The sequence below is a fragment of the Myotis myotis genome, unplaced genomic scaffold (assembly GCF_014108235.1).
Source record: "Myotis myotis isolate mMyoMyo1 unplaced genomic scaffold, mMyoMyo1.p scaffold_m19_p_17, whole genome shotgun sequence".
In the NCBI taxonomy this organism is placed as follows: domain Eukaryota; kingdom Metazoa; phylum Chordata; class Mammalia; order Chiroptera; family Vespertilionidae; genus Myotis; species Myotis myotis.
In genome coordinates, this window is record NW_023416321.1 from 38,514,364 (window position 1) to 38,526,435 (window position 12,072).

The following is a 12,072-nucleotide window of genomic DNA, read 5'->3' on the forward strand; positions in this document are numbered from 1 at the left end:
AATAGCTTCTTTCCCTCTTTTGCTCTGGTTCTGTTGAAGCATTTCTAGACTGTTACTTTTTCTTCTTTCTTCATATTTCATTACTCTTTGATCTTCTGGTCTTTCATCAACCCCCCCCCCCCATTATTAGATAACTTCCTGTCATTTTCTTTGATAATGAAAAAATTCCCATATGATATTTTCTCTCAGGAAAGCAAATAGAGAAAAACATATGCTTTTTGCCCCACTGAATTCATAGGTTCTCCATTTATATAAAATGCAGAAGATAATATAACCTATCAGGTTATCCAAGTTTATGCTATGCTGGATGAAACAAATGGTGGTTGTATTAGCTAGCTCCTGCTTTGGAACCATCATCTACCAATCTATCTTTTACTGGGCAAGTCATCCTTGCCCAGTCTTGTCTCAGTCATCAGAGAATGCCGGTCATATTATATCGTCTCTCTAAACTCCTTGCCATCCCCCTGCCATTGACTTGAGCCCTTTTGACTTATTTACCTACATTGTTGTAATAGCTTTCTATCTGATCCCTGCTCTTAGTCTTTAGAGAGAGAGGAAAGGAGAGGGTAACATCTATGTGAGATTGCCTCCTGCACACACCCTCCTGGGGATTGGGGATCAAGCCGAAACTGGGGCATGTGCCCTGACTGGGAATCAGACCAGCAACCTTTTGGTGCTCGGGATGACACCCAACCAACTGAGCCACACTGGCCAGGGCAGTCTTTTTTTTAACCCTCAACCTGAGAATATGTTTTCATTAATTTTTAGAGAGGGAGGGAGGGAGCGGGGAGACACATGGAGGGGGAGAGAAAGAGAAACAGAAACATCGATTGGTTGCGTCTTTTAAGCACCCCGACCGGGACTCGAATCCACAATCATTTGGTGTACAGGACAACACTCCAACTGAGCAACTGGCCAGGACCCTGCTCGTACTCTAAAGTCTCTCGGCTAAATGGTATTTTTAGGTGTCTTCCCCACCCCCCTATCTCCCTTTGCCTAGAATTGCTCTTTTCTTCCTTTTACTTAAGTGATGAGGAAATTGCAGGCTTTATAACATTTTATTCATAAATACTTAAGTAATATATCTCAGTCTCTGGACATGTTAGCATTATAATTTAGCTCATTTTATTGTAATTATTGGATTTCGGTGGTGCCTTCCTTGCTTTGAGGGCAAAATTATTTTCTAATGTGTTCCTCCACAAGGGCAGTGATTGAAGAGGTCTATGGTTTTCGTTGTTTGTAAATGGATGTTATTTTATAAAAAGGTGGGAAAAGAAGCCTGGGCATTTTTGTAGGAATTTCCTACTACGTATTTACATGCTAGATAAATCAGCTCTGTTCTTGTGTGAAACTGTGCCAGTGCTGCTTCGTGTTCCTTTTTCATGTGTCTGGCAGTGATAGTGATATTGTTTCATTCTTCTCCACCGTCGCCCCCCCCATGAAGTAGTGCTCAGTATCATCTCAATGTGATGTACTCCACCTGTCTACTGTATATAGGAGAGTTTTGTGTCTTTTTTACTTTCTGGTTGCTTCCGTCAGGGAGAGTCGGTAATCCTTCAGATAGCTTGAATATCTTATTTATAAGTTGTACTTTTCTTATCAATCCTATCTAATAAAAGAGAAACATGGTAATTAGTGTACGACTGCTACCCTTCCCATTGGCTAATCAGGGAGATATGCAAATTAACTGCCAGCCACGATGGCGGCCGGCAGCCAGGCAGCTGGAAGCGAACATGAGGCTTGCTTGCTTCAGTGATGGAGGACTCCAACGTTCCCCGCCTGCCTTGCCGGCCTCTGAGCCTGCAGCTTGAAACATTGTAACAAATATAGAAGCTAAACCAGCCGTGGGCAAACTACGGCCCGCGGGCCGGATCCGGCCTGTTTGAAATGAATAAAACTAAAAAAAGAAAAAGAAAAAAAAAAAGACCGTACCCTTTTATCTAATGATGTTTACTTTGAATTTATATTAGTTCACACAAACACTCCATCCATGCTTTTGTTCTGGCCCTCCGGTCCAGTTTAAGAACCCATTGTGGCCCTCGAGTCAAAAAGTTTGCCCACCCCTGAGCTAAACAAAACCCCAGAAACCTGCTTTCAGCGAGCCGGGATCTCAGAGCTGGAGTTATACATTGTTTCAATTATAGAACCCAAACAAACCAGATACCTGCTTTCAGCAGCAGAAGCCTCAGAGCTGGAGCCAGAGCTAAAGCTGGCCCAGAATAAAAAAAGAAAAAAAGGAGCAGTTGGGAGCTTCAGCCCTCAGCCCCTCACCCAGACTAGCCAGGCACCCCAGTGGGGACCTCCACCCTGAAGGGTGTGTTGTGTGACCAGCTGCAAACAGCCATCATCCCCTCACCCAGGCTGGCCAGGCACCCCAGTGGGGACCCCCACCCTGATCCAGGACACCCTTCAGGGCAAACCAGCCAGCCCCACCCATGCACCAGGCCTCTATCCTATATAGTAAAAGGGTAATATGCCTCCCAGCACCGGGATCAGAGGAGCCGAGAGGCCTCCCGGCACTGGGATCAGTGTGACGGGGGCAGCGCCCAAACCCCCTGATCGCCCTGCAGCTCTGTGTGTGACAGGGGGCGGGGCCACAACCTCCCTATCTGCCCTGCTCTGTTCGTGACAGGGGAAGGCGCCCCAACCTCCTGATCAGCCCTGCTCTGTGCCTGATACGGGGGAGCTCCCCAACCCCCTGATCGCCCTGCGGCTCTCTGTGTGACAGGGTGTGGCGCCCCAACCCCCTGATCGGCCCTGCTCTCTGTGTGACAGGGTGCGGTGCCCCAACCCTCCCCCCCCCCCACCCCCACGGGCCCTGCTCTGTGTGTGACGGGGTAGAGCCATAACCTCCCCATCGGCCCTGCCCTGAGTGTGAGAGTGGCGGCGCCCCAACCCCCTGATCTGCCCTGCTCTGTGCGTGACGGGGGGGGGGGGGGCTCCCCAACCCCCTGATTGGCCCTGCTCTGTGCGTGACGGGGTGGCGCCGCAACCTCCCCATCAACCCTGCCTTGAGTGTGACAGGGGGCGGTGCCCCAACCCCCCAATTGGCCCTACCCTGAGTGTGACTGAGGGTGGCATCGCAACCTCCCAATCCGCCCTGCTCTGTGCATGACAGGGGGTGGTGCCCCAACTCCCCAATCGGCCCTGCTCTGAGCCCTACCAGGGGCTGCACCTAGGGTTTGGGCCTGCCCTCTCCCACCCGGGAGCAGGCCTAAGCCAGCAGGTCGTTATCTCCCGAGGGGTCCCAGACTGTGAGTGGGCACAGGCCAGGCTGAGGGACCCCCCTCCCCCCCCAGGTGCACAAATTTTTGTGCACCAGACCTCTAGTATAATATAAAACTGTTAATGATCTTTCCCTTTTTAAGAGAATTTTGCTTATAGTGGTGATTTGCATGGGGGGTTTCTACTCTTTTATCCCAGCAGAGTGCCTTGCAGAAATATTTTTTGACTCCTTTTCTATCTTATCAGCTTACATATTGTCAAAGCATTACATTCAAAGTAAAATTTGTATTAGAAATTATAAGAGGAATTGATAAAGTCAGTTGATCTCACTTCTGTACCTACAGAAAGAATGGAGGGAAGACAGAAATGGAGAATTCAAAAGAAAAGTTGCCCGCTGTGTAAGAAAAAGCCAAGAGACTGCTTTTGAGTGACATTTATTCAATAGCTGTAATTTTACTTATTTCAGGGTAAGTTCATTTTAAAAATGATATTACTTTGCCTTTTTTATAAATGTTGTATATGTTTTGGGAAATTATGTGATTTAGTTATTTGAATTGCATTTTTTATTGGGTTCAGTTTCTAGTGGTTAGTATCCAGTAGTTTGCTGTTTCTCAACAGAAACAGTGTATAACTTACTTGCTTTTTCTTTTAGTAGGCCCAGCTGTTTTCAAGTAGGTATACCAAACTAGTTAGTATGGTAGCAGTTTATTTTTTTTCAGAAACTAGAGATGGTAAAATTTCCAATGATAAAGTGCTTATTTCAAGTTTCTTCCATTTTACCATTGCTTTTTTTTTTTTTTTTTTAATATATTTTATTGATTTTTTACAAAGAGGAAGGGAGAGGGATAGAGAGTTAGAAACATCAATGAGAGAGAAACACCGATCAGCTGCCTCCTGCACACCTCCCACTGGGGATGTGCCCGCAACCAAGGTACATGCTCTTGACTGGAATCGAACCTGAGACCTTTGAGTCCGCAGGCCGACGCTCTATCCACTGAGCCAAACCGGTTAGGGCACCATTGCTTTTTTTTGTAATTTTATCAGTTTGTATTCCCAAACAATATTGGATGTCTTGAATTGTATATATGGAATTATAATGTATGCTTTTTTTATGACTTATTATTCAATATCAGATTCTTGAAATTGGTCTGTATTATGTGCAGCTACATTTAATCTGTTTTCACTGTTATGTAGTGGTTTATTAGATAAATTACGTCTCTCCTCTAATTTCTTATTGCATTTATTTTCCAAATTATGGCGGGGTTTTTTGCTTCTTTATTTTGCTTTGTTTTTGCTATTATAGAGAATGTGGCTATTCTTGTTTCTTGCTGCACATGTACTATGTGTTTCTTTAGTGTGTATACCTATGGGTGGAATTGTTAAGGGTATATACTATCTCTGATTTCTGAAGAGACTCAGATCTACTTTTTGATCTCTTTATAATAACCTGAAATGCTGAAAATTAACTTGACTTATTGCTGTTACCACCAGATATAATAATAAGCTTATAGTCTTAAAATTATGTTTTTCATCTTGTTTATATCCTTTTTATTTTTGCTAATAATTTTGTTCTTATTTCATTATCATTACATGTAATACCTCCATCACATCTAGTCAGTGGTCCATGTCTTTTCCCTTCTTTAACTCTTGCTTTCCACCACCTTAGATCAAGTTCTTGTTACTAGACACTGCCTTAGTCTGCTAGTTTTGAACATCCTTCATGCCAGCCTCTACTTCATCCTGAGTATTTGTTCTGGATACAGCTGCACATTGATCTTCACAAAGCTCAACTCATTGCATCGGTTGGTTTATGAGTATGACAAAATCTTAGGAACAACAGACACACTCACGGTTTTTACCCATATCATTTTCAAGTTAGAAAAGGGCTTGGCGACAACAAAGAATTGATGAGGAACGAAATAACATATTGAAGCCTAAGCTTATGTGTGATTTTACCTTAACAGTACTTTAAAAATTTAGGAAATAACGAAGAATTTTATTACTTTTACCTTGATAATATATTGTAAGTTAGATAAGTACTAATGAAGTGTCAGAAACAAATTTTATAAGGGATTATATATTATCTCCTTTACTAGTGGGACTAGAGTTAATTTATGCTTATAACATTCACATCTTTAAGATATATTTATCGCCCTAACCGTTTTGGCTCAGTGGATAGAGCGTCGGCCTGCAGACTGAAGGGTCCCAGGTTCGATTCCGGTCAAGGGCATGTACCTTGGTTGCAGGCACATCCCCAGTAGGAGGTGTGCAGGAGGCAGCTGATCGATGTTTCTCTTTCATCGATGTTTCTAACTCTCTATTCCTATCCCTTCCTCTCTGTAAAAAATCAATAATATATATATTTTTTTAAACAGATATATTTGTCAAACTCTGACTGATCTGGCTTAGTTGGTTGAGCATCATCCCATGCACCAGGACATTGCAGGTTCGATTCTGGTCAAGGGCACATGCCCAGGTTGCAGACTTGATCTCTTGTAGACACTAAGAGAGAAACATACCTTTTTATGTCTGATCTAACTGGCTAAATTAACTTGCAGAAGGCAGCCAATCGATGTTGCTCTTACATGATGTTTCTCTCCCTCTCTCTAAAAATCAATAAATTATTTAAAAAGAGATATACTTCTCAAGATTAAAGTTCACTTATCAAAAAGATAGAGTCAAAAAATGTTGAGTTAAAATACCTCATTACGTAGAATAAGTTAATTGAAAAACAGTATACTGTTACTCATGAAACTAAACTAATTACTGTTTTTAAAGAGTATGGAAGCAATAATTGGAAATCTTCACTAACATATGTCAGCACTGTTCACACATTAATAACAAAACAGCCTTCTTTAAAGTTGCAAGTACTCCAGATATATTCAGTATGCATATTGTGGCAGCTTAGAGTCCTTAATAGAATTTTAAATGAAATTAATGCACTCTTTTTTTCCAGTGATTAATTTTAGATACTATCTTAGTTATGCTACTGTTAAGCTTGTTTTTTTCTGTACTTTTAATTCAACATTGTCTTTTGATATTTTGCTAGCTCAATAATATATATATATCTGCTTCCTTTTTTAATAGTTGCATATTATTTTTTTATTTTTATATATTTTTTATTTTTATTGATTTCAGAGAGGAAGGGAGAGAGAGAGATAGAGACATCAATGATGAGAATCATTGATCGGCTGCCTCCTGCATGCCTCCTACTGGGAATCGAGCCCACAACTTGGGCATGTGCCCTGACCAGGAATTGAACCCGGGATCCTTCAGTCCATAGGCCGATGCTCTATCCACTGAGCCAAACTGGCTAGGGTGAAAGTTGCATGTTATTAAGAATCAAGATTTATATCTGAAATGAGAGGTAACACCAAGAACAGGAGACACACTGAGCTTATTTCAGTTCTTGTTAATGAATATTTGTTAAATGCCTACTATTTGCAAAGGCATGATAGTTACATAGATACATTATCTACATTATCCTGCCCAATTAAAAAGCCGTTAATTTAGCCAGTTAGATCAGACATAAAAAGGTAAGGTTAAATCACATTAAAAACTCCAGTGGGAGTAGAAGCAGAGTATGGTTTTGATAAGTCAGCACATGCCTAAGTACTGAATGGTTATGATGGTTAGGACAGAGATTAGACATAGAGGTGCTGGTGAGATTGGAAGTTTCCAGAGTAGAGGTGAAAATTCACTTGATGTAGGGAGCAGTACTTATTAGGGCCAAGAACAGCATCTTGTATAATTTCCACACTGAGGGACAGAAGGAAGAAACAGAGACAGAAACATATGGGCTGGTTGGCCACAAGAAGGAGAGTGAAGCATTACTGACCTCAGACAGGGAGTGGATGTGGATGGTCACCAATGCCAGGACATAAGACAAAGAATCCTATATAATGTCGAAACCGGTTTGGCTCAGTGGATAGAGCGTCGGCCTGTGGACTGAAAGGTCCCAGGTTCGATTCCGGTCAAGGGCATGTACCTTGGTTGCGGGCACATCCCCAGGAGAGGGTGTGCAGGAGGCAGCTGATCGATGTTTCTCTCTCATCGATGTTTCTAACTATCTCTCTCCCATCTCTCTCCCTTCCTCTCTGTAAAAAAAAAAAAAAAAAAAAAAAAAAAATCCTATATAATAAAAGCCTAATATGCTAAGTGTCTGGTTGTCCGTTCAGCCAAAGTGTGATATGCTAATAATATGCTAAGGCCGCTCAATCGCTCGCTATGATGGGCACTGACCACCAGGGGGCAGACACTCTGACCGTTTGGTTAGCATGCTACTAGGATCCGGCTGATTGGGGCTGAGCAAGAAAGGCCGGACATGCCCTGGAACCCTCCCGGGGCCCCTCCCCAGCTGTCCAACTTCCCGCATCCCTCCCCAGCTCCGATTGTGCACTGGTGGGGTCCCGTGGCCTGGCCTGCACCCTCTCACAATCCAGGTTTGAGGGACATCTCCCCCCCCCCCCCCCACACACACGGGTGCACGAATTTCGTGCACCGGGCCTCTAATAAGATATAAGAATCAGGGCAGGTGAGAGGGGAGAATTGTTTTCTACTAGTATACTTAGTGCCTGGTGGGGTCCCACGGCCTGGCCTGCACCCTCTCACAATCCAGGTTTGAGGGACATCCCCCCCCCCCCCCCCCCCATACACACACGGGTGCACGAATTTCGTGCACCGGGCCTCTAATAAGATATAAGAATCAGGGCAGGTGAGAGGGGAGAATTGTTTTCTACTAGTATACTTAGTGCCAGTTCAGTATGAATTGGAACTTTTGGAAGTGTCTGTGTGAAAGTAATGGGAAAACTTCTTGATACTAAGCTGTTTTATTTTTTTTAAATATATTTTATTGATTTTTTACAGAGAGGAAGGGAGAGAGATAGTTAAAAACATCAATGAGGCCGAACCGGTTTGGCTCAGTGGATAGAGCGTTGGCCTGCGGACTCAAGGGTCCCGGGTTCGATTCCGGTCAAGGGCATGTACCCTGGTTGCGGGCACATCCCCAGTGGGGGGCGTGCAGGAGGCAGCTGATCCATCTCTCTCATCGATGTTTCTAACTCTCTATCCCTCTCCCTTCTTCTCTGTAAAAAATCAATAAAATACATTAAAAAAAAAAAAAAAAACATCAATGAGAGAGAAACATCGATCAGCTGCCTCCTGCACATCCCCCCTGGTTAAGTGCCCGCAACCCAGGTACATGCCCTTGACCGGAATCGAACCCAGGACCCTTCAGTCCACAGGCCGGCGCTCTATCCACTGAGCCAAACCAGTTTCGGCGATACTAAGCTGTTTAATTCATGAATTGCTTTCACTTAAGAATGGCTAACCACTACCCCTGAGCGAGTACTTTTATTGTCTGTGATATCAAAAAGTGTTTTTTATTTGGAAGCATACTTGTCTGCTCTGTATTTTTAGGGCCTTTTAATAAAATGTGTGATTTTAACAGGTGGATATATGGTGCTTGGGCCAAATGCCCTAACCATTGAGCCACTGGCCATGGCGGGAACTACATTTAAAATTTTATTTACTATTATTTAAATGTAAAGTGAAGTGGCCATATGTGGCTCCCATATTGGACAAACACAAAGGTTACCTTAAAATGAAATTAATTTGTTTTTAAAGAAATAGCATGCGAGTAAAAATTTATAATAGATTCTTTTGTAATTTATAAATTTATTTTATAATGCTGTTTGTTTTGTTGTAGGTCTCCAATCGAGAAACATGGCACTGTTTTTCCTGCACTCTACCCACCTATTGCTGGACTTCTCTTGTAACAAGTTGGCAAACACTGGCTGGAACTGGGCTGCAATAAAACATGCCAGTATCAATGCTGACAAGAGCCTAACAAGTGCCAACTTACAGATGATTACGTATTTTGAATTCTAATGAACTGTTTTAACCTTCAGGAAGAATTGTAAAGACCTGTACATAGCACAACATGATCCGGATAATATATATACTGTTCATGTACATCCACAAATACACCTTGTACCAAATAATGCTTTCTTGTAGTAGAATAAGAATCGTGTAAATTCTAAAAGATTTTAGCAGGTTTTCTTCCCCTACTCATTGTTTCTTATGTTTTAAAAGACTCTTTAAAGCATGTCAGATGAAAAGCAATTAGGATGAAAAGTTTCCATTTAATTTCCTTTAAACCATTGAGGCTTCATTAAACTCTTTCCATTTACTAAAGTTTGTATCTTCTTTGTTTTGACACACTCCCCTTTGTGTTTACCTCTTCTATCTGCCAGAAGGTTTTCAAATCATTTAGTTCCAATACTGAAATACTAAATAAGCAGTTACTTGATTTTAATGATGACTTCGGAGGAGTGGTCATCACTAGGTGCTTTGTCCTTTTTGTATTCTAGTTGTACCCGTCACTTGGATTGGATGTAGCAATAACATTTTTTGGCTGTTGAGAGCTCTTGAACTGTCATTATTCCTAAGAACTAAAAAGAGTTGGTTCTGAATTCAATTTAGCGAAATTTACCCCAATTTTACAAAATTCTGATTTGGTTTTATTTTTGCCCTCCAGTTACCTAATGTTAAGGTTGGATGACTAAAGCATGCACAGCTACAGGCTTTCTACTTAACTTCTGGGTTTGCTATTAAAAATGCTATTTACCCTCATAACCTTAGCCCTTCATATTTCTTTGCCTCTATTCTTCTATACTCAGATTTTTCTCACTTATTGTACAAAGAAATTGCGATGTATATTTTCATGTAATTTGATTTTGGAATTCTGTCACCTTATGTAGTGAGTTCTTCCAAAATATAATTTTTTTCCAATAATTGTCAAGTCGTTGGCTTTTATTGTATTGAATGAAGGTTATAATACTGAATGCCAGAGAAGTGCAGTTTAGAAAAATCTCAGGTTGATTCTTTATGCAAACAAACTCTTAATACTTGAAAATCACATGACCATGACAGTATATTTATTTGTCTCTATCTAGATTCTTAAGTGAATCTCAAAGCGTTACAGAGGTGTAAATGCTTTCTGTTTTGACATACAGATTCTGTCACTGACAGTGCACTTGGATTTTATTAATGTTTGAGTATAAATATATTTCGTGAGTTTTCTAAAACAATTTCAGGAAATGGTAAAATGAGCATGTGCAGTGTTAAAGGGAGGTCCAGATTCCTCTCTGTTTGGTGTCAGGTTGGGATTGGGAAGTAGTTTTTGGCAGATGAGGGATAGAACTTGAGACAGTGCCAGATGGGACATGGTATTTGTGAGAATTGGTGCATCTCTGCTCTGATGAGTTTGGAGAACTATTCTGGCAGAATAATGAAAGGATTCCTGCAAGTAGCCTAGTCCTTTATGAACTTTGCATGTCCTTTTTTAAGCAGAAGTAAAATGGTTAAGGACGTAGTCACCATAGAGAGTGATTTTTCTAAATCCCAGGCTGTTTTCCACTCTGAAGCATTATAAAAACCCATAAATGTGTAATGACTGAATGTGAAATTTTTTATTTTATTCATTGTGGCCCAAATTTCTTTAAGAACTTTGTGACTTTTTTTTTAAGACTCTTAAGAATTGTTGCCCCTAAGTGTCAGTACTGCACACCTACCTGGGACTTTGAACGCAATCCCTTTACTCTTAAATCAGAAATTGTTCACATGGTGGTGGTTGTGACAAAATGAAGTCTGAATTTTGCTATCCTGTTGCAAAAATTCTGCCTAGCAATCTGTTGAGTTTAAAACCTAGTGATTTGGGAGTGGCAAATGACCTAGTAACTCAGGGACAACTATTCTTGAACTTTTAAGTGCCACTTTAATTCAGTTACTTTGGTATAATCATATGTGTTTAGTTTAGATCTAGAAGGGAGAGCCAGAAATGAGTGCACCTTTCCACCTGGTGCCCTGGCCATGCTACACATGGAAACACAGGCCTAGATAGATGTTTTGACTTTTCCTCTGTCAGAGGTGTCATCTGTGCCTTTCCAAGAGTTCATCTGGCAGTGTGAATTTAAATGCCTCCATATTTGTTAAATCACACTTGGGTGACACTGATCCAGGTGGCTGTTGTCCCACCAGTGCCTTGCCGTTAGTGTGAGGTGAGTCCTCTCTGCTTTAGGAAAAGGATTTTTCTCCCTAACCTTGTGCCAACTATTGACATCTCCATAGTCATGGATTATAGAACTGTTGGCTGCTTCCTAAATTTATTCTAAGTTCTTGTAAAGGCTTATAGAATTCAGTCTGTTCATAACAGGATAGATGATGTCAGTGGCTTTTTGGCCTCTTCGTAAAGAGTTTAAAATCCATATGAAGTTGGTTTTACCTTGTTATTTATAAGGTAATATCTTTGTGAGGTTATTCCACTGGTTGTGTGATCACTTGGGTGTCACTAGTATTTTTTAATGCCCTTCATTCTTAGTTGTGAAATTTTATCTTACACTCACTCACCCTTTACAAATCTGCCTATTTGGGGTTGTGGTGCCTGTGTATCTTTGCCCGTCTGGTCTCCAGTTGGTGGAATTTCCTTTTGTACTGCCACTTCTCAGCACTTTGAAATTTGACATAATGTTGCTTCATTCCAGTTTTAGTTCTGTAATTTGTTGATTGTATTTAACTATGTGAGTTCTGTTTTGATGTTTACTGTATTGTAAAGCACCTCAATCATGTGATGGGGGCTCTATAAATCAATAAATGATGACTTAGAGGCTGTATCATGAGCTATTTTGGTTTTAGGATGCAGGTCTCAAAAGCAAGTTGTGGGATTCTTTTTATATAAACAGCCCATGATACCAAAAGGTCCACAAGGGGAACCTTGATAAAAAAAATTTTAAAACTTCATTTAAAGAAGGAACCAGAGGGTGGGAAGTTTACTTCCAACCAGATATA

The 12,072-nt window shown here is 41.3% G+C and overlaps 1 protein-coding gene across 4 annotated transcripts in view; it reads left to right on the top strand.

Moving 5' to 3' along the window:
* The window catches only part of UBE2G1 (ubiquitin conjugating enzyme E2 G1), a 97,258-nt gene extending 85,361 nt beyond the window's left edge, over positions 1-11,897 (top strand). For all 4 annotated transcript variants that reach the window (XM_036341263.1, XM_036341262.1, XM_036341261.1 and 1 more), the window contains 2 exons: positions 3,570-3,692; positions 8,933-11,897. In XM_036341263.1, the coding sequence (XP_036197156.1) occupies positions 3,570-3,656 (87 nt within the window). In that variant the 3' untranslated portion in view covers positions 3,657-3,692; positions 8,933-11,897. The remainder of the gene's footprint in view (positions 1-3,569; positions 3,693-8,932) is intronic.
* Positions 11,898-12,072: the final 175 nt, after the last annotated feature.